The sequence below is a fragment of the Haliotis rubra genome, unplaced genomic scaffold, assembly GCF_003918875.1.
Source record: "Haliotis rubra isolate DU_JTF1 unplaced genomic scaffold, ASM391887v1 Scf111, whole genome shotgun sequence".
In the NCBI taxonomy this organism is placed as follows: domain Eukaryota; kingdom Metazoa; phylum Mollusca; class Gastropoda; order Lepetellida; family Haliotidae; genus Haliotis; species Haliotis rubra.
The window spans coordinates 1,913,369-1,937,332 of NW_025765015.1; the positions used below are offsets into that span (position 1 = coordinate 1,913,369).

At 39.4% G+C, this 23,964-nt stretch overlaps 1 protein-coding gene across 1 annotated transcript in view; it reads right to left on the reverse strand.

Annotated features, from left to right (window-relative positions):
• Positions 1 to 3,934: 3,934 nt before the first annotated feature.
• LOC124288199 (trichoplein keratin filament-binding protein-like) overlaps positions 3,935 to 23,964 on the reverse strand; it is a 56,770-nt gene continuing 36,740 nt past the window's right edge. Inside the window, exons 15-18 of the mRNA XM_046724775.1 lie at positions 14,878 to 15,027; positions 11,219 to 11,323; positions 9,243 to 9,458; positions 3,935 to 5,342 (exon numbers count right to left, since the gene is read on the reverse strand). Of these exons, the coding sequence (XP_046580731.1) occupies positions 5,175 to 5,342; positions 9,243 to 9,458; positions 11,219 to 11,323; positions 14,878 to 15,027 (639 nt within the window). The 3' untranslated portion in view covers positions 3,935 to 5,174. The remainder of the gene's footprint in view (positions 5,343 to 9,242; positions 9,459 to 11,218; positions 11,324 to 14,877; positions 15,028 to 23,964) is intronic.

The window sequence follows — 23,964 nt, forward strand, 5'->3', positions numbered from 1 at the left end:
AAACAATTGTTAAACAAAATAGACCAACAGTTCAGTTCCTTTAGTTTGTTATAGGTGTGTCCATCACTAATGAAGTTTATTGTGTGTTTAGTTTTCGCCAGCAGTTTAAAACTTCATCTCAGTCAGTCTTTCTCTTTCAGATGGAGACATTATTCAAAAGAATCAGCCTTATCAATATAATAAGGCAATCAAATATATGTACTCCAAAATATCACTTATGGCTGAATTATATATCAGTGTTCTATATGCTGACCTGAAAATGCTAAATAAGAGTGTCTATCATTCTTTTTTATTCATGATTTATTTCCACTGCAGTTTTTGATAACAGACAAAAATGTAACTATGCATCACATAAAGTGCTGTGCATTTTATGTTGTTGAAAATAAGGTGAGATATAATAGTTCCGATAAATCTTTCATCATAAAATATTCATTGAGAAACCCATACCTGGTAACAGGAGACAGCAATATCAACCACAATAGGGGTGGTAGAACTCCTCTGTTACCAATGTCAGGGGCACCATATTCCTGGCAACAACCTGGGGAATATTGTTCCAAAAGTCAACTGAAGATTTGTCCAATGGAGCAAACATTTATGTATGGTTCTGCTCATGTCAAACAGTGCTCCTTGGCATTCCAGACATTTTCTTTTGGGGACAGGTCTTGAAAAACAAATGACCATGGCTGCAGAGTAATGTCATGATGCCTAAACAATGGGATGTTACATCCCTGCATTTGCACAGATGGCTTAACAGAGTGTGTCATTCAAATTGTCATAAGCAACGATGAGTTGTGTTCTCCTACATGTTGTGATGACACCCTATACCATTACACTCCCACCCCTAAACTAACAGCTCAGAAACGCAAGTGTTGCTAAAATGTTCTCCTGGATGCTTATGGACTCTTTCAGAGGGGTGTCCATATGAAACTAACTCCTCCATGGTCAATATACTGTCCTAGTCTTGTCTTCTGTACCTGCTCTCTTCACTCAGCTGAGTGTGTGTGATGGTGACCTGGCCTGGAAGAAAACTGTTTGTATTGCTGAATGTTGAAGCCAGATTTTGTGTTCTCTCAACTGCTTGTGTGCAATTTTGCTACTAAAGTACTGTCGGAAATAGAAAAAAAATGTATTTTCTCATTTATCTCTACAATTTATGTAGTTGATATGTGAAAGTGTGAAATATCTGTTAAACTAAGTTCGGCCTAACTACAGTTGCAGTGGTAGAGAGATAGGAAACGGAGAAAAGGACTTTACTGAGGGGAAATTTGTGCAGAAATGAGCAACGCGGTTTTTTTCTAAGTCCAAAAAGACTTATTTGGAACAGACCATGGCTTTATGCAAATTAGTGTGCGACGATATTGTTTTACAAAGGAGACTTATTAAATGCCCAATATGAAATTAGACGTAGATTCATTATAAACGATAGCTGACGTAAAAAATAATAACTTTTATGCTGAAACTATTAAGGATGTAGCTATCATGGAGTCTCACTGTCACTATAAAAAGAAACAGATAGGAGGGGTCGTCTCAAAAGCAAAACCTGGGATTGGGCTGGGGGATAGAGAGATATCAGCTAAGATCAGATAATCCTTTAGGACAATTATACTGGGGAGGTACACGGCACGTCATAACAATTTACAAATAATATCCAGTCCTGTCGATCTTCAGGTGGTCATGCCACCTATGTAGTACGATGCGTTTCTATGGTTTTCGGGTATCATTCTCTTTTACATATCTCAACATAAACTTTACGAAAGAAAGACACGTAAGATGTTAATCACTAGATGAGACATAGTCAACACACATGAAAAAGCACAAAATATCTTTGAGATGACGCCTTGTGCCTGTAGGCAGCACGTGCCTTTCATGCCAGGTGAGTCGACGGTCCGTCGTCATACCTAGCTGAGCGACCTAATTGCCATCTGTAGTCTGATCTATTGTTTTCAGCAGCTAATCGTATTTGTTTTGCCCGATTTTACAAGTAAACATGCTTTTCTGGATATCGTAATACGCATCCCACTGAACGCCCAGTTAGGCCGAAGTGGGTTATTTCAACATATGCTATTTGCAATTGTGTAAATGTTAGGGATACAGAGTAACAGACTAAAAACAGTTTTTTTCTATTTCCGACAGTACTTTAATTAGTATGTGGCAAGTGTGTATCTGCTGCAGATGTTTCCCAAGGGATCATATAGTGTTACAATGAACACTGCTGCAGATGTTTCCCAAGGGATCATATAGTGTTACAATGAACACTGCTGCAGATGTTTCCCAAGGGATCATATAGTGGTACAATGAACACTGCTGCAGATGTTTCCCAAGGGATCATATAGTGTTACAATGAACACTGCTGCAGATGTTTCCCAAGGGATCATATAGTGGTACAATGAACACTGCTGCAGATGTTTCCCTAGTGGTTCAATGAACACTGCTGCAGATGTTTCCCAAGGGATCATATAGTGGTACAATGAACACTGCTGCAGATGTTTCCCAAGGGATCATATAGTGTTACAATGAACACTGCTGCAGATGTTTCCCAAGGGATCATATAGTGTTACAATGAACACTGCTGCAGATGTTTCCCAAGGGATCCAAAGGGATCATATAGTGGTACAATGAACACTGCTGCAGATGTTTCCCATAAGTGGATCATATAGTGGTACAATGAACACTGCTGCAGATGTTTCCCAAGGCATCATATAGTGTTACAATGAACACTGCTGCAGATGTTTCCCAAGGGATCATATAGTGGTACAATGAACACTGCTGCAGATGTTTCCCAAGGGATCATATAGTGGTACAATGAACACTGCTGCAGATGTTTCCCAAGGGATCATATAGTGGTACAATGAACAGCTGCAATGAACACTATAGTGGTACAATGAACAGATGTTTCCCAAAGGGATCATATAGTGGTACAATGAACACTGCTGCAGATGTTTCCCAAGGGATCATATAGTGGTACAATGAACACTGCTGCAGATGTTTCCCAAGGGATCATATAGTGGTACAATGAACACTGCTGCAGATGTTTCCCAAGGGATCATATAGTGTTACAATGAACACTGAAATATTTTGGCATGTTTGTTTAGTGCCATTCCTGCAGAATTCCCAAGATGCTTAGACAATGATTTTCAAGCATGGCTAGCATTGCATAAATGTTATTTCAAGTTACACAAGAGTATTTTTATTAGCACCTGAAATCCAAATCTTTTTCAATCAGCATGTCAGTGATCAGCTTCACAATCTGTGTTTTTTCCCAGGAACTGCTGCATCATCAAAAGGTTTCGTGGTAGATGTGTCAAGGACATTTCCAAATTTGATGTACTAGTGACCAAAATGATGTCACTAGAATTCTAATTTTGTCATCTGAAATTAATTGCATGTTATTATAGGATATTTATATAGCGCACATATCCACACAACTAGTGCATGCTCAAGGTGCTGGTATTTTTCCCACGATCATTGGATGTCAATCTCAACGGCACATCATATTATCAATCTCAACTCCCTGGAGAGTATACAACTTTTGCTGTCACTAGGCGCACTGAGTTTTTGTGGCTTTCTCGTCCTAACGAGGTACCCATTCACAGCTGGGTGGACTGGGACACATAGTCACAGTACTTTGTCCAAGTTCACTGTACGTTGCTGTACCCACAACTAGGTGTTTGCACGTATTCATGTGGCCACCATCTGGTCATATACCAACTGATTTGTGGGTTCATTTAAGTGCACAGGGTTGTGTACTGTACACTAGGGGTTGTGACAACACGGAAAGCGTCTGCACACAAAGTTGACTTTGAATTTGTGGGTTTCCTTTAAAAAACTGACTGACTGAGTTTGGTTTTACGCCGTTTTTAGCAATATTCCAGCAACATCACGGCGGGGGACACCAGAAATGGGCTTCACACTCCTTTAAAAAACAACAATTCTATGAATATAAAACTTTATTAATGCTGATAAAAACACCCTTTACCACATAGAATGACATGACCGTGGCATCCATTGTCAGTAGGCAGACAGATGTGGCAAGACGTGATGCACCTGACGACATGTGGGGATGCTCATCAAGATATTCTAGACTGACTGTATGAGGACACAGGTCATCATTACCAGCTTCACCGACATGATCAACTTACTTCATCATGCATTGTTCTGCTATTTTATCATGTTCTCATTAAGTGGTATCTTCATGAGTGGTGCAGCCTCTGGTGTAAAACGCCAACATGTGGGGGCCACGAGATGACTGACTGACTGAGTTTGGTTTTACGCCGCTTTTAGCAATATTCCAGCAATATCACGGCTGGGGACACCAGAAATGGGCTTCACTCATTGTACCCATGCGGGGATTCGAACCGCCACGAGATGAGATACACCACTTGACAAGACAAGACGTGTGGACTGATTTCACCGACTGATGATATTTTGTCAATGAGGCAGACTGAACTGAGCTCCTACATAAATGCCATTTCAATCAAGGTAAATACTGATTATACTTTTCAAATAAATATTGTATCTCATGGCTAAATACATAATAAAAAACATGATTGTTCATGAAACATTGTTAACATATTACAGTCCAAAATACATCATAACTATATCTGAAACAATGGTATGACTCGCTATAGAAAAAGCATATAATCAAAATATGACTTTTTAAGAAAATGACATCTTGCAGCCCTAATTTCAGGGCCTTGGTATTCAATTGAATAGGTTCCTCTAAACTTTCATGTTTCAGCCTGCAAAACATTGTGCTTAAACTAAACTGTACGACAACAGATCACAATATGTTAAATGATGAGACAAACTTTACTGCTGCCAACATTTTGAAGAAAAAGAACAATACTTGGAAATATTGATCTATTACTGACTTTCTGCAAAGAGATACAAGAGATGTTATGTTTCATCCTAGTCAATCAGTATACCTGTATACACTGTGTCACTGGGTACATGTAACAACATTCCCTGCACCAGAAACAATTGCAAATCTTTGTATGAAAACAGTAATCTCACATGAATACACCATCACCCATTAGGTCTGTTTACAGTGGAGTACACCTGTTACTCCCCGTCAACAAGTAACATCATATACAAGCAAATATAACGGAAAAATGTGGAAATTGCAATAATACACGATGAAGATAAGTTTGAATATATATCCAACTACAGGAACATTACACACATGTTATGTCACAGTCTGAGTGGTCTCTCTTCCGCCACATTAAGTCCACATATGAACATGGTGTTGTTACTGTGTTTGGTCGTCGCCTTTCTTCCGACGTCTCCCGGGCCTTCAGCTGCTCAAACCTGGCCTCCTCACCCAGAAGTACACTGCCTGAACCCTGTGTGAGCAATAACACCACTGCTAGAGCTTGGATAAACAGACACATTATACTCCGATTCACTTGAAAACAACATATGATCACATCATCTTTGCTCACGTGGAAATGTAAAGTTAACATCTGAAAAGTTACCAATGATAGTCACTAGCAAAAGCTGCAGTTTCCATTGTTTTTCCATTATGTTTAAAGAAAATTGAGGGACTAATGATAAATATGAAACCACAACTGACCAAAGCATCTCAGTAACAAAATTGTAATTGAATGTTTCTGAGCACCAAAGACTGAAACACAAGCATCACTACGCCTCAAGCTCACTTCATGTGTAATATATACACACTTCCAGATGGACAGTGATTACAGTCTGGAAAGAACCCCTGTCTACTACAGCAATATTCAAATCAGATGTCCTTCATTTTGAACAAAGTTGTATGCACTTCCAGTCTTATGATGTCTCCTCTGTTTACAACATTTGGCAGAGTTCAACTTCAAACAAGAAAGACTCATGTCATTTTTTCAGTTAATCACACACTTCTGGTCTGATGGTATCATTTCTGGTTTTGGAACTCACATAACAACAGCCACACCCACTATCTTGTTTCTGTGATATTCTTTCATTTACTCAGAATGAATATGTGAAAGTGTACAAGGCAATGGTGTGGTAGCCACTTTTTTCCAAGGGTTTCAATGGCCTGTATATCTGACAGAAATGGTGCTCCCATTTAATGTGGAATGTTTTTCTCAAATAATGCAACTGTTGAGCTTCATGTTTGCAAAACACTACCTATCAAAATAGGGAAACAACAATTTGCTGGTTACCATGACAATGTATTTCAACTAAAACCTAATAAGAGGGTTTCACCATACAGCAGTTCTATCCCTATATAATGCAAAAGAAGTGGGGCACCCTGGTAGGTATAAATAAGCTACATGCAATACAACAAACTATCAGTTTTATCTAGGTTTTCCGTCCAGATTTAAAGATGTTAAAAGGGAAATACAGTCAAGCATCAATGTGCTTTAATGTGTACATTTTTCATCCATTACCATGCAAATTTCTCTGAAAGATCTATCTAATAATGTGCTGGTTCATTTTTGGGTTTCAAGGGAAACAGGAAAGCTAGATAAAATTTGAATAGTTGACATGTGATCAGCTGAGATCACCAATGGTGGTGCCACTCTGGGGGTTAAAGTAGTGTAAAAGTATTGTCCTTCTGCCACAATTTGTAATTTCCTGATCAATGTACATATAATACATACATAATGTATTAATTGCTGTGGGTGTTGGTTTTGTGAATAGCCTAACATACAACCACTTGTGATCTGATGCAGAAATTCTGCAGTGGAATCCTGCAGGAAGCCTACCGGTACATGCTGTAAGTAAGGTGCTTTTCGTAAGCTTCTGTTTCCTGTAGTGTACAGTCTTGAATGATGAGACTTAATATATTGTATATTTATGGGCTTCTAATTTTAATCAAGTTTCTTCTATTCTAATACTGTCCTAAAACTGTAATATTCCAAATGAGTTAACAAATTCCAACTCACTCACTCTATGCTTATGTATGCCTTTTGAGATGAAACCATTAATAATGACAGAGGTGTATCAGTCTTGTGACCATGATCAGGGATGTGAAGAAGATGACCAGGACCTGGTTGTATCAAACTTTAATGAAGCATTAAGGTGCCATTAAACGTTCATTAAATAATGTATAGTTAAATTCTGTTGTACTAACGTTTTAATGATGTCGTGTTGTCATTAGCGCATCATTAACTTAATGAAGGTTCTGGGCTATCATTAGAGCGTCATTAACTTCCTGGAAAAAGTGTACGTTGTGCCAGAATTTCGTTTGAGCAGCATTGGATCTACCTACAGCTGTACAATTACACAGAAATGTAGAATATTAAATTGCCTATACCATAGTGTAAATTCAAGTGCAAATACTTAGGCTGTTTGAAAAAGAGACATTGCTATATGTTATCCCGAATTTTGCTATGCGTTATAAACAGTAAATGTCTCCGCTGTTTATCGTGCACTAATAAAAGTACTGTGCTACTATATTTTTAATTTGGCATCTTTACGGAACGTGTGAACGAACAAAATACTGTCTGATATCTGAACGACATAGATATGCATCAAATTGGTTTGTGTGCTTATGTATAACGTTATACACTCAATCTTAAAAATGACTCGCAATATGTGTTGAAAATGGATTTTCCTCTATGACGTCACATCACTACAAAAGTTCATACGCTTATAAAGATAAGGGGGCATCACTCCGCTATGCTTAACAATTAGTCATTGTAACTCAGATCACTTTGAGAGAATTTGCCGTGGATAAGGACACTATATTTCCGTGATGTATTGTTCATGGTATTATCGAAAACAATGATATTGAAAACAGTTGTGACAAACGCGCACCTGACCAATAATTATATGTCATTGTTTTGTTTATAAAACAACATAAACAAATTGATTGAACAAGACAATTCCTTTAAGAATGTATGCATATACATTTCATTTAAATCGTTGTTATCTATTTTGTCAGTTTTACTTAGGTTTAAAATACTAAATGTTAGTAATGAAATTAGTTTCATGAAACATATCTGAACAATACGCAAATTATACATTAATACTAAAAGTGTAATCCGCAGGACAGTGTGACTGTGTTTACTCTTATTCAACCGACCTTCACCTCAAATATGTACTACAATGTTGACGTATGACATCACTACTGAAGACCGATTTCTCATGATCTCATGAAATGGCGGCTTCGTGGATAGACCTATGGGTGCCCACGATTTTGCGAGGGTACCTTTGTCCATAAATGTATGATGTGAGTAATCAGAAACATTCTGACTATCTGGGTATGATTATTTGTTTTTTATTGCTTTCATTGAAAAAGCCAGAAATGCCGATAATTGCCTATGTCGTTCTCAGTGAGTTTGCGTCTGGCATGGCATCACGCTGCACAGAACTTTCGTATGAATATATCAAGACTACTGTATTGTATCCGTTTTTAATTTTCTAGTTCTTGCTATGAAACTCTTTCCGTGCATATTCTAAAACTATTGAGCTCATGCATGCTACGAGTAGACAAACTGATATCTACAAATTGAGAAAATGCTGCACAGTATAATATCTGATTTTTGCTTTGTTTACATTTCTAGCAAGAGCTGTGTTATTAGCACAATTTTCCGTTTTCACACCCAATATATTTCGTTTTTGTCTAGACACTTGGTTTTAGTGACAGAGACCATTTGTACGTTGATTCTACAATGTATGAGGAATTCACCGATGCATTTGTCACAACTGAATATGAAATATACGTGTCCTATGACCGGCCTTGGCGAAACTTGATTTTGTAAACACTATCCAATATGGCGGAAAGCTCACTTCGGCGATCGTATTCATGTATTTTCCAAAACATCCCAACCGATTCTAGGTTTATCGGCGATGTTTCAGAATTATTGAGATGTGTTTCTTCACTGTAGTTGAAATCAATGTTTTTGTTCCGAGGTTTAGCCGTAAAGATGCCATTTTGACAGACGACCGAGAGTAACGCTTACATGTTTACGGCGTGGAATTGTGGGAAATATGTAGGGGAATCCCTGAGTTTATGAAAATATTTACATTAAGACATCATTAGATAATGATATGCTAATAAGTGCTTGATACAATCGTTTTTAATGATGCCGTTAACTAATGATGCATTAAGGATTTAATGTATCATTAGGGTTTAACGTTGACATTAGTTAATGAAGCAATGATACAACCGGATCCAGGTGCCCAGTGTTGGTTCGAATCTTGGATGTGACTCAAACCCCAAAAGTACTAGAATCTGAACTTTACTGAGAAAGATGTTATACCAGTGTGAAGATCATGTTTTTGTATCCATCACCTACCACGTGAGTTTCAGCCTCTCTTTGAAACTTTTCTTGTAGCTGCTGTGCTGCCAGTTCCATTTTCTCATCAGTGGTCAGATTAAGTCCTTCATTCTTGACAATATTCTCAAAACCACTACTGTCAGGAGAGGTGGCGCTGCGCTGTGTCCTGGTGCGTTCATACAACACTCGGTTCTTCCTCTCCACCATCAGGGCCAGCTGGCGGTCCCGCTCATCCTACATGCAGTAATGGCATAGTTACTGACAATACCCATCACAGTTACCTACATGGACAATACCCATCACAGTTACCTGCAATACCCACCACAGTTACCTAAATGGACAATACCCACCACAGTTACCTAAATGGACAATACCCACTACAGTTACCTACATGGACAATACCCACCACAGTTACCTACATGGACAATACCCATCACAGTTACCTACATGGACAATACCCACTACAGTTACCAACATGGACAATACCCATCACAGTTACCTACATGGACAATACCCACTACAGTTACCTACATGGACAATACCCATCACAGTTACCTACATGGACAATACCCACTACAGACAATACCCATCACAGTTACCTACATGGACAATACCCATCACAGTTACCTACATGGACAATACCCACTACAGTTACCTACATGGACAATACCCATCACAGTTACCTACATGGACAATACCCATCACAGTTACCTACATGGACAATACCCATCACAGTTACCTACATGGACAATACCCACTACAGTTACCTACATGGTACATACCTACATCACATGGACAATACCCACTTCACCAGTTACCTAAATGGACAATACCCATCACAGTTACCTACATGGACAATACCCACCACAGTTACCTACATGGACAATACCCACCACAGTTACCTACATGGACAATACCCATCACAGTTACCTACATGGACAATACCCAGTACAGTTACCTACATGGACAATACCCATCACAGTTACCAACATGGACAATACCCACTACAGTTACCTACATGGACAATACCCATCACAGTTACCTACATGGACAACACCCACTACAGTTACCTAACATGGACAATACCCCATCACAGTTACCTACATGGACAATACCCACTACAGTTACCTACATGGACAACACCCATCACAGTTACCTACAGGATGTTACCCACTACAGTTGCCTAACATGGACAATACCTACCAATACCCACTACAGTTACCTACATGGACAATACCCACTACAGTTACCTACATGGACAATACCTACAGTTACCTACATGGACAATACCCACCAAGCTATCCATCACAGTTACCTACATGGACAATACCCATCACAGTTAACCTTACCTACATGGCCAATACTCACACCACAGTTACCAACATGGACAATACCCACCTACAGTTACCTTACATGGCCAATACCCATCACAGTTACCTACATACATGGACAATACCCATCACAGTTACCTACATGGACATACCCACTACAGTTAACATGGACAATACCCATCACAGTTACCTACATGGACAATACCCACCATAGCTACCAACATGGCCAATACCCATCACAGTTACCCACCACAGTTACCTTCATGGCCATTACCCACCACAGCTACCAACATGGCCAATACCCACCACACCCTCATACCTTCATGGACAATACCCACCACAGCTACCAACATGGACAATACCCACCTTCATGGCCAATACCCACCACAGCTACCAACATCATACAATACACCACCTACAGCTACCAACATGGCCAATACCCACCACAGCTACCAACATGGCCAATACCCACCACAGCTACCAACATGGCCAATACCCACCACAGCTACCTACATGGCCAATACCCACCACAGCTACCTACATGGCCAATACCCACCACAGCTACCAACATGGCCAATACCCACCACAGCTACCTACATGGCCAATGATGAACTGAATAGAGAAAACACAACACACCTAATATTTTGGGTACACTTGACCTACCTTCTGAGACTTCTCCAAGATAGTTTTCTGTCTCTCTCCAAGACTGTATAACTCTGCTGCTTCATTCTTTAACTTGCCACGCTTCTGCTCCAGGCGATGTTTAACCTGGTCAAAACAAAGGGTGTTTCAAGTTGACCATAATTTGGCTGAGACAGACATCGGTGTTACTGTAAAACATTTCAACATGAATAAAGTCTTCAACATTGAACTCAGTAAGATTTTCTTACATCAGCTGTTCTGATTTTCCAAAGCTGTTACCTTATTTAAGACAAATATTGCACAAGAAGCAACTGCCAAGCCCAAGGTTCTCAGTTAAGATGAACCTCAATATGTTCATTTTCTTAGGTTTCCTATATATACAAGACTTTTAACAGTCTGCAATGAATGAATGAATGAATGAATGTCTTTATTTCCTCTAGAATGTACATCCAAACATTGACAATACCCTTGATGTTACATGAATAAAGTATATACAGTCTGGCCACATTTTTTAGTCCGGTCCCCGATAATGCGATTCCCATGCCGACTCAAGGTGTAACCAATCTTGTTTACTATGTAAACACATCAATTGTTGATTCATTAATATGATGCTTCAGTCACTGAACATCAATTATTGGTAACGGATTAGCTAATTGTACTTGTTTTTGCTTCATTAATCCGGCTGTACATACAGCCCCCATATTGCCTAACACTAGCCATATAACATATTGGGTCTACTCACGTCACAAACTGAATAGGTAAATAATCTTGTCTTTACTTGTCTTGATCTTGTCTTGATGTTTACTTATGCCACTGCAGTGTGGTGTACTGGACTTGTTTTAAGCAAACCGAACGTTTCACTATCTGAACATTTTGTATGAAAACGGCACTGTTCGGATTAACGCAGCCTGACTGTACACTAATATATGTATGAGCCCCAATAACACACACCTGTATATATTCTGTATCACCTGTGAACATAAATCATGGCTATTGCTGCACAGCAGATGAAAAGAGGGGGTGCCTAATACATTTTTCAGGTGTAGGACATATTTACAGAATAAAGATGATACACTTTCCCAAGTAGTCTGGCTTACAATTCCAGATTTGTGAAAGCATATTGGTCTCTTCCAAAAGTTCAATTTGAAGTAACTTTCAACATCTTGTTTGTCAAAGAAGGTTGAGAAGAACTCATTTATATAATACTCACTAGGACTGCACAGTATTACAAGTATACCGGTATATTGTATTACCAGTATATCGTAATACGCTTTTCAAACGATACGTATTTGCAATATTTGTTCTGAGAACCGGTACATTAGGTAAAGAACATATATGAAGTTTTTGTGATTATCTTTATGGTTTAACTTAAAATCAACAAAGACTTTGATTCACAACATATGTTTTCCTTCATTATTCAATGACAAGACGGCCAACTGTAATACTATAAATTGTATAAAACAGAATCCCTGACTATGCAACCTAATTTTTAGATTGCTGTTATCAGAACCATAGCATATATGTTTAAGGACTTATAATGTAGAAAATAGGATTGACATGCACAAATAGTGTCACTTACTGTCAAACAAAACAAGTTCCCAATATATCGCAATATGAGTGCCTGGACTGCAATATATTGCAATACGATTTATTTGTCAATACACAGCCCATATCCTCACAGTGTAAAAGTACATTTCTGTCATGACTAAAAGCATGTCTTCCACATTTGGATCATGCAATTGGCCCGGAAGCTATTTTCAGAGAGTACTGGATGCAATATCAAAGATGAGGATAAGTTAATATTTATTTCCATAGTACATGCAGTTTAAGTTTTGAGTGAGTTGACCTTTATCTGACCAGATCTTCTGTCAGTGATATGAATTTCCACCGATCTTCTACAAAATTGGACATTGTGCCACATACTTTCTTTCTCTGTTTTGCAAGGGAATGTTCCAGTACTGATAAAGGTCAAAATGACATTTTAAGGTTGTATTTACAAGTAGTTGCTATCATGAAGAATGTGTAAGTATACATCTTTTCTTGTCCATGTATGTAGGTGAAAGTAACACACTGAGCTTTGTTTACAAACTGTCAGGGTCTATTGTGCATTAGCAAAGTGAATATACAGATAATTATACCCTTTCTATATCAGTGAAATGGATGGAACGTTTTAGCCAGTTAATCTCTGAATGAGGAGCAAAAATACCAAAGCTGTCAAATCTATTTTTGAACACAGTTCTGTGATGCTTGGTCCTTTTGACAGCATTGCAAAGGGTCATTTTCAATTACTTCTAAGTATATTTTTTTAGTTGGTGATTCAACACTTTTTGTTTCATGTCTGCATCATCTAAAATACCTGTGCAGTTTTAACATAAAAAATGGGAGAATGTAAACCTAAATTCTCCAAAAAAACATCTTGTTGTATAGATATGGAGTATCTAAACTGTGTAACTTCTTAAAAATGATTTTATCTGAAGTTTGGAGACAACATGTTAATAGATATCAACTCCAAAATTGCCTGTGTTTTTGCTTTTCTTCGTGTATGTAGATTGCATGTAAAAATGAGAAAATTAAGGCAAAGATGTAATGGTGGAACTCATGTGACACCTGCAACATTCAGCAAGGGTCTCATTGGGAGATAGCACACATTACAAGGGGAAACAACTCTCATACTGAGTATCACCTCCTGGTGGCATGTTCCATCATGGCTGACAATGACAGTGGCTCATCACAATATGTGATACTTTGGGAACATTTGAAGCCTGTTTGTTACACCTTACTGAACGAAACGTTTCACCATTTTGGACTTGACGCCACTTCTGTAAATGCTGACCTATCTTGTCTTGTGTCAAGGAGTGACACTACAAATCTACCAGGAGGAATACCTCCCTGAAACAACACCCCTGACCTGTCTCCTTATAGTGACGTGAGGAGTGAAAGTGCTGTAGGGCAGACAGACCAGTCTAACTTGGAACTTACACCAGCTGTCTCTATGCTATCAAAAGTGTCAAGGTCATTACCCTAACCTGCCAACACCATTTTTAGTACTCCCAAATGAAAGAAAAGGTGTGTTGCTTCACATATCTATCAAAACAGACTCAGAGGAAAGTATACTCCTGGCAGGGAGTCAACTCCATAGCTATGTGGATTGCTATTGCAATAAATAATGTTTCTCAATATGTGAAATCTTCATGTTGTAGAAGGGTCAATTTTCACTGCACAAAATGTAAAGTCAACATTTAAAAGTAGAGCAGATTATTTCTCCCTTGGGTTTTAATTTTGTTCAGTATATTCAGGAGCAACAGTGATCTCTCTTGGTCCTGACCAATTCTAAATTTCATTTTAGCTTTTGATTACCTTACAGATTGCCAACTCTGTGATGGATATCACAACTTTGACAAAAACCTTTATGACTTGGAGTTCCAGGTGTGAGTGGACATATACAAACAGCTGCATGAATTAAATGACTTCAAGATTAATTACGTGAAATATAACCTGGCAGTGCATTTAGCTGCATGAGAAAAACCCCATAGCATCTGGTGCATAAAGATGAAGAGTTGTTTTCAAGTGTTCATGCTTTTCATCATCAACAAAATGATTGTACAATATAATCCTCTTAGGGCTATTTAGATTGTAAATTCATGTCGCATGGGCAATGTGTAATCTGTATGGTAAATTACCATCTGCTCTTGTCTCTCTTGTTCCTCCACCATTTTCTTCTTCAGGTTCTCCTGTTGCCGAACCAGTTGGCGCGTCATAGCCTGTCTGTCATCCTCACTAACCTCCACTCCCACTGTAGATTTCTCACGCTTCAAGCTTCCTGATCGAACCTGCTCAAAGGAAACGGATCAAATATTTAAGTATTCAAAGGAAAGACAATTGAAAACATGTGTTAAAGATGTATATACCTGCATGTCTTTTTGATGGTCAATATCAGTTTTCTGGGTACATATGAAACATTAGAAAGTATGTATCAAATACAAACAAGAGTCAACTGTGGATATTACGCAGTTTGTAGGACTGTAAGAAGTGTTATCTATGTTGGAAACTAATTTACACTACTGCCTAGAAGTTTATTTCCCTCAAAAAACACCCTGTGTACATCCTGTGACCCATGCATATCAGAGGGAACAAGTTTTGGAAAAGGTGGATATGGATAGCTGATATAGGAGGATATAACAAGGAGTGCTAAATACATAAAGGGCTGTATTTGCTGATGTAGGAGGATATAACAAGAATGCTAAATACATAATGGGCTGTATTTGCTGATGTAGGAGGATATAACAAGGAGTGTTAAATACATAATGGGCTGTATTTGCTAATGTAGAAGGATATAATAAGGAGTATAATGGCTGTATTTGTATTGATGTAGGAGGAGTGTTAAATACATAATGGGCTGTATTTGCTGATGTAGGAGGATATAACAAGGAGTGCTAAATACATAATGGGCTGTATTTGCTGATGTAGGAGGATATAACAAGGAGTGTTAAATACATAATGGGCTGTATTTGCTGATGTAGGAGGATATAACAAGGAGTGCTAAATACATAATGGGCTGTATTTGCTGATGTAGGAGGAGATAACAAGTGCTAAATACATAATGGGCTGTATTTGATATAGGAGGATATAACAAGGAATACATAATGGGCTGTATTTGCTGATATAGGAGGAGATATAACAAGGAGTGCTAAATACATAATGGGCTGTATTTGCTGATATAGGAGGAGATAACAAGGAGTGCTAAATACATAATGGGCTGTATTTGCTGATATAGGAGGATATAACAAGGAGTGCTAAATACATAATGGGCTGTATTTGCTGATGTAGGAGGCTATAACAAGGAATACATAATGGGCTGTATTTGCTGATGTAGGAGGATATAACAAGGAGTGCTAAATACATAATGGGCTGTATTTGCTGATGTAGGAGGAGATAACATGAGTGCTAAACACATAATTTGCTGTATTTGCTGACATAGGAGGATATAACAAGGAGTGTAAATACATAATGGGCTGTATTTGCTGATGTAGGAGGATATAACAAAGGATTACTAAATACATAATGGGCTGTATTTGCTGATATAGGAGGAGATAACAAAGGAGTGCTAAATACATAATGGGCTTGTATTTGCTGATCATACATATGGGCTGAGGAGGATATAACAAGGAGTGCTAAAATACATAATGGGCTGTAAATACATACAAGGGCTGTATGGGCTGTATTTGCTGATGTAGGAGGATATAACAAGGAAGTGTTAAATACATAATGGGCTGTATTTGCTGATATAGGAGGAGATAACAAGGGTATTTAAATACATAAATGGGCTGTATTTGCTGATATAGGAGGATATAACAAAAGGAGTGTTAAAATACATAATGGGCTGTATTTGCTGATATAGGAGGGAGATAACAAGGGGAGTGCTTAAATACATAACTGTATTTGCTGATATAGGAGGGATATAACAAAGTGCTAAATACATAATGGGCTGTATTTTGCTGATGTAGGAGGATATAACAAGGAGTACTAAATACATAATGGGCTGTATTTGCTGATGTAGGAGGATATAACATAAGTGCACTGAAATACATAATGGGCTGTATTTGCTGATGTAGGAGGATATAACAATGGAGAGTACTAAATACATAATGGGCTGTATTTGCTGATGTAGGAGATATAATACATACAGGGTATTCACCAAATACACTTGTGAGCTGTATTGCTTTGATATAGGAAAGGAGTGCTACAAATAATGGGCTGTATTTGCTGATATAGGAGGAGATAACAAGGAGTGCTAAATACATAATGGGCTGTATTTGCTGATGTAGGAGGGATATAACAAAGGAGTTACTAAATACATAGGCTGTATTTGCTGTATTTGCACTAAATACATATGGGCTGTATTTTGCTGAGTAGGAGGAGATAACAAAGGAGTGCTAAATACATAATGGGCTGTATTTGCTGATGTAGGAGGATATAACAAGGAGTGCTAAATACATAATGGGCTGTATTTGCTGATATAGGAGGAGATAACAACAAGTGCTAAATACATAATGGGCTGTATTTGCTGATGTAGGAGGATATAACAAGAGGAGTGCTAAATACATAATGGGCTGTATTTGCTGATGTAGGAGGATATAACAAGAGTGCTAAATACATAATGGGCTGTATTTGCTGATGTAGGAGGATATAACAAGGAGTGCTAAATACATAATGGGCTGTATTTGCTGATGTAGGAGGATATAACAAGGAGTGCTAAATACATAATGGGCTGTATTTGCTGATATAGGAGGAGATAACAAGGAGTGCTAAATACATAATGGGCTGTATTTGCTGATGTAGGAGGATATAACAAAAGGAGTGTTAAATACATAATGGGCTGTATTTGCTGATATAGGAGGATATAACAAGGAGTGCTAAATACATAATGGGCTGTATTTGCTGATATAGGAGGGAGATAACAAAGGAGTGCTAAATACATAATGGGCTGTATTTGCTGATATGATAACAAGGGAGTGCTAAATACATAATGGGCTGTATTTGCTGATGTAGGAGGATATAACAAGGAGTGCTAAATACATAATGGGCTGTATTTGCTGATATAGGAGGAGATAACAAGGAGTGCTAAATACATAATGGGCTGTATTTGCTGATATAGGAGGAGATAACAAGGAGTGCTAAATACATAATGGGCTGTATTTGCTGATATAGGAGGAGATAACAAGGAGTGCTAAATACATAATGGGCTGTATTTGCTGATGTAGGAGGATATAACAAGGAGTGCTAAATACATAATGGGCTGTATTTGCTGATGTAGGAGGATATAACAAGGAGTGCTAAATACATAATGGGCTGTATTTGCTGATGTAGGAGGATATAACAAGGAGTGTTAAATACATAATGGGCTGTATTTGCTGATATAGGAGGAGATAACAAGGAGTGCTAAATACATAATGGGCTGTATTTGCTGATATAGGAGGAGATAACAAGGAGTGCTAAATACATAATGGGCTGTATTTGCTGATATAGGAGGAGATAACAAGGAGTGCTAAATACATAATGGGCTGTATTTGCTGATGTAGGAGGATATAACAAGGAGTGTTAAATACATAATGGGCTGTATTTGCTGATATAGGAGGATATAACAAGGAGTGCTAAATACATAATGGGCTGTATTTGCTGATATAGGAGGAGATAACAAGGAGTGCTAAATACATAATGGGCTGTATTTGCTGATGTAGGAGGATATAACAAGGAGTGCTAAATACATAATGGGCTGTATTTGCTGATGTAGGAGGATATAACAAGGAGTGCTAAATACATAATGGGCTGTATTTGCTGATGTAGGAGGATATAACAAGGAGTGCTAAATACATAATGGGCTGTATTTGCTGATATAGGAGGATATAACAAGGAGTGCTAAATACATAATGGGCTGTATTTGCTGATGTAGGAGGATACAACAAGGAGTGATAAATACATAATGGGCTGTATTTGCTGATGTAGGAGGATATAACAAGGAGTGTTAAATACATAATGGGCTGTATTTGCTGATGTCTTCATTTGGAGATGAAACAGGTTTCACTTGATGTCTGATTAGGCATGTGACTCAAATTGGAAAAATGAAATTTTTAGAGTAAAATTAATATTTTATACTTATCCTGACTCATGCTTATTGCTTGTCTTCTTCTTGCGAACATAGTGGAACACGTGTATCTCCCAATTGAAGTTCCCTTCAATTAAAAAATCACCAACCAGCACTCACCACGAGTTACCTCCCTTCCACAAGCGCGGGAACGACGGCGCCACCTGAACCCATGTGCCTCACTCTCTCCTTTTGTTTCGAGCCCGACACTTTATTTTTCCGAAGAAATCCAAAGTGCTAAGTGGGGAGGACGGGAGGGCTTACCTCATGAGTCAGGATAAGTATAAAATATTAATTTTACTCTAAAAATTTCATATTTTTCCTTATCCTGACTCATGCTTATTGCTTGTAGAATCCGACGGAAAAGGAGGTGGGAATATATATACTTTGGATTTTAATAATTAGTGATTTGAACTGTGATGATTGTAATAACCCTATGGGAACTTCATAAAGGCACTGAACTGATGAATTCCTGCTGTTTAACTTATCAGCTGCCATATAAAGGTTATTACAATTTATTGAATATGATAAAAGTATATACAACATTAATGTAAGCTGAAGCTATTAATGTGATAGTATAAACTTCTGTGAGTTTATAGTGGATACTTTTATAAATTAACCAAAGTATTAAGCTTAAGATATGCATATATTTAAGCTATAATAGTATAGTACTGTGCTTAAGATATAATTATAACTTAAGCTGTATAATAGTAACCAACTCCTTAGAGTTTGTTAGCTAATACATTTATGCATATGACCATATGACTGAGCTTAAGGATTGATGAAACTTAAGCTGAACATATATATAGTAGCAAAACTCCTAGGAGTTGTAAGCTTATATATAGTATGATATAAAAAAACATAGTACTGAGCTTAAGATAATAAATTAAACTTAAGCAAAATATATAGATAGCATGTAGCTATTAGTACTGTTATCAGATAAGTATAAAATCTGTAAGATAGACTTATCTTCTCCGTGGAACTGTCAACTGTTGAGCGAGGACCATGGGACCGAAATGGTGGATACCTGAGACGTCCTCGGTGGTGATATCTCTCAGATAGTGGTTGGCAAACACCATATCGGATCTCCAGAAACATCCCTCCATTATGGTATTCAACGAGCAATTCCCATGTAGAGCTAGAGTTGAGGCTAGCACTCTAATTTCGTGAGGATTAGAAGCTCTTGGAGGGTCGAGTCCTGCAGCCTTGTAGGCACGTAGTATGACAGTTCTGATCCAGATAGAGATCGTGAGTCATGAGCTGAGACTTCCATCTGCTGCTCTGTTTGGATCGTTGGAGATATATTTTCAGTGCTCTCACTGGGCATAGTGATAGATCCATCGTATCATGCGGTCCAAGTATGGATGAGAGAGCTGGGACGTGGAATAATCTGTCTGGTTGACCTGGCAGTTGGTTTTTCGCTATAAAATCCCAGCGAAGTCCCAGATGAGCGATGTTATGAATATCATCAAAGCGTGTTCTCTCGTAATCCAATGCGTGAATCTCTGACATCCTGGCGGCCGTAGCTAGTGCTAACAGGAATAAGGTTTTGTGGGTCAGTGATTCAAACGATGTAGATAGCAATGGTTCATAAGCCTCACTAGTGAGGTGTTGGAGCACTATATTTAGATCCCAGGCTGGGCGTGAAACTTCGTTTCTGATCCTCCAATCGAAGCCGTAACAAAGCGAGAAACTCTGGTGTTTTTGTTAACTTGGCCCGTTAAGCATAGTTATGACAGAACTTATAGCTGCAAGATAAGTGGACAAGGTTGAGCCTTTTAGATTCTTAGTTTGCCGTAGATAACATAAGAAATCTGCCACTTGAGGATGTGTAGCATATCTGGCTGTAAATCCTTTCTTAGCAGCGTAATTGACAAAACTGTGCCATTTGTCATCGTGACAAGTTTACGAGTTGAGTTACGTAGTGCAAAGCGTGACCGCTTTAGCCGCTCTGGCAGAATAACCTCTCTTATTCAGACATGCCTTGATACAATCCATATGTGAAGTTGGAATGCTTCTGGTGTTTCGTGCACTTGTTTGGTGTCGCGGATGTATCAATAGATTGGTAGCGTTTGTGGGAGCTGAAGAATTGGTTTTCCCATTACTTGAATGAGATCTGGAAACCAAGTTCTCGCTGGCCAGTAGGCGCGACCAAATCAGATGGAGGCTCTGCATTTGACTGATTTTCTGTAAGACTTGTGGGATCAACGCTGGAGGCGGAAAGCGTGACGCTGCTTGAGTCCCTCCCACGATATGCTTAGTGCCGCCCGTTGCCCATGCTAGTGGGTCTGGCACTGGCGACGAATGTTGTCAGTTGCTTGTTGAATCGAGTGGCGAATAGGTCTATCAGTGGAGATCCTATTTTCATGATTATTTGATTGAATATCTCTGTGTGGAGCATCCATTCTGTCGGCGACGGTTGGTGGTGTGGCCGAGAGAGCCGTCTGCTAATACATTCTTTGCTCCTGGAATGTGGCAAGCTCTGACGCGTGTATGTTTAGATTGTCGATTAAATCGAACAGTCTGAAACATCGAGTCAGTAGGTTCTGTGACCTTGTTGAACCTTGTTTGTTCACATAAAACGCCACTGTTGAATTGTCTGTGTGAACCATCAACTGGGCGTTCTGTAGTAGGTTGCTCCAGTGACTTATGGCGTTTATGACTGCTTGCATCTCTAGCAGATTTATGTGACATTTGCTCTCTTGATTGCTCCATAGGCCTGACGCTGTCCTGCCAGCAAGGTGGGCTCCCCAACCTTGTAGTGACGCGTCTTCGTAGAGATGTGTTTTCGATTCCGGCTCTACTAAGGAGACGCCTGCGCAAACATTCAATCTCTTGGTCCACCAGAGTAGATGTGGTTTGACATAATCTGGTAGACTGAATGGTAGAGGGTCCTCGAGATGAGCATTGATGAGGACTTGTAACGGACGTAATTGAAGCCTGCCTCTGACTGTCAAGTCTTGAGCTGATGTGAGTAGTCCCAATAGGCTCTGCCACTGTCGTAGTGGTAACGGAGAGAGTAGGGCTTGAGGAATAAGTTGTTGGATCTTGATCCATCTGTCCTCCGGGACTACAATACGATTCTGAGCTGTTAGAAATCGTATACCTAGAAATTGCAGATCCTGCGTTGGTTCTAGGTCCGACTTGAGTAGACTCTTGTGAATACCCAAGGGGTCGATGTGATTCCGAAGGGAAGAACCTTCCATTGGTAATGTTTCCCGTCTAGGATAAATCTTAGATATTTCCTTGAGTTGGGATGAATCGGAATGTGTAGATATGCGTCTTGCAAATCTATGCTGGCCATGTAATCTTTGGGACGAATTAAATGCCGAAGTTGCGGTAAGTGTATCATGCGAAACGTTGGTGGTTTGCATAGATATTCTCTGTTGAAGATGCTCATGTTGTATATGAGACAAAACTTCTCCTTGGAATTTTTCTTCGGCACTAGGAAAATTGGGGAGTAGAAACCTGGTACGATGTTTCGTTGATCCAGAACTTCTAAGGCCTGTTTGTTTAGTAGAGTAAGTACTGTTTCTCTTAACATAGGTAGTTGTGCCAGTTGAATGTTGAACCCTGGGGGGTTGACTGTTAACGGAGGCTTGGCCTTGAGTTGTATTAGATATCCGTGCTGAAGGATGTTGGATACATATGGATCTTGTAGTATTCCCCAGTTTTCCCAGTGTAGCTGAAGAAGCGTCCACCCACTTGAGACGGTTTATGCGGGAGCGGCTAGGGTGGAAGACTCCAGTCGTTCCGAACCTGAATTTCATCGTCTAAATCCACGGGCACCTCTGGATGATCTGCCTCTAGCTGATCCTCCCCTAAATTTGTTGTATGGGCAACGAAAAGAATCCTTGGGATCTTTAGCTGCAGCTAATTTCTTGTCCCGTGCTTTCTGTAGCCCCGAAAACTTAGACTTGCCCGAGTATCTCTGTGTTGACTGTTTAATGACGTTCGCTAAGGTATCCATGGATCTGATCATAAGAACCTCTCTTCAGTCTTTAGATACTTCTTTGGAGACCTTGTCTATGTTGCCACCAAACAGTAAGGGCGATGACCATGGAGCTGTGTATAGAGATTCTGTAAATTGCTTATCCCAAGAGCAGGAGGCTAGTAAGCCTTGCCGACGAGCCATGGTAGTAGTTTCAGTAAGCGCTGATAGGTGCTCTGTAAGAAAATGGTGGTCTCTTTTCTGCATGAGTAGAGCTGAGTAGATCATTCTATCTTCCTCCTCTGTAGAATTCTTGAACTTGGTGATGAGAGTTTCATTAATCGTTCTAGATCTATTCAATCCAAAGAACATCCTCCTGGCGATGGTATCTAGTTGAGCGAATTTGCGATCGTCTACTTTGTAACTTCTGGACTTAGCATCGCTGATTAATTTAAAGTTGTCATCAATATCCTGGGCCTTGAAAAAGGGGTCCATATCGTGTCCAGCAAATTTCTTGGCATTGAAGACCGGGAAATGTGTAGATTGGACTTTTGAAGATTTGGAACAGGCTGCATCCAAATTAGCTGGTACCGCTGCAATCGGATCAATAGGAGGTAAGGTGATATTGTCTACATCATCATCCTTCATCAGGTAAGTCTGAGTTGAATTCTCGTTCTTCGATGGGGAAGCAAGTTGTAACTCATTCACCATCCAACATCTGAGAAAATGATACCTTCTTCCTCTGATGTAGGGTCACATGTCGGAGTCCTAGATCTGTAGGAAGATCTATGAGAGGACTGTGGTGAACGGACTGACGAGTGGCTAGTGTAAGGAGACCTTGGAGGAGACATCCTCGGCAAACGCTGGGGACTTCGCGAAGCTCTTCTAAATCTTCTGGGCGAGGTAGATATGGAGCCACTTAGCCTTCGCGACCTTCGCGAATGTATCGAGTCAGTGTCCGAATCGACATATGAGCGCTTGCTTCGCGAACGACCTCTGTGTTCTACAGGGTGTGGGCTCGGCGAAGCGCTCCTTCTCCGCGATGTCCCTCGCAACTGGATAGGCTCTAGCTCCTTCGCGGAGGCGGCCTGGGACTTCCTTTGCAAAGTGATCGCTACGGGCTGGGTTGCCCTTCGCGGAGGCGCATTTGTGGGCTCTGGGGCCCTACGCGAAGCCAAGGCGGGCTCTGGGGCC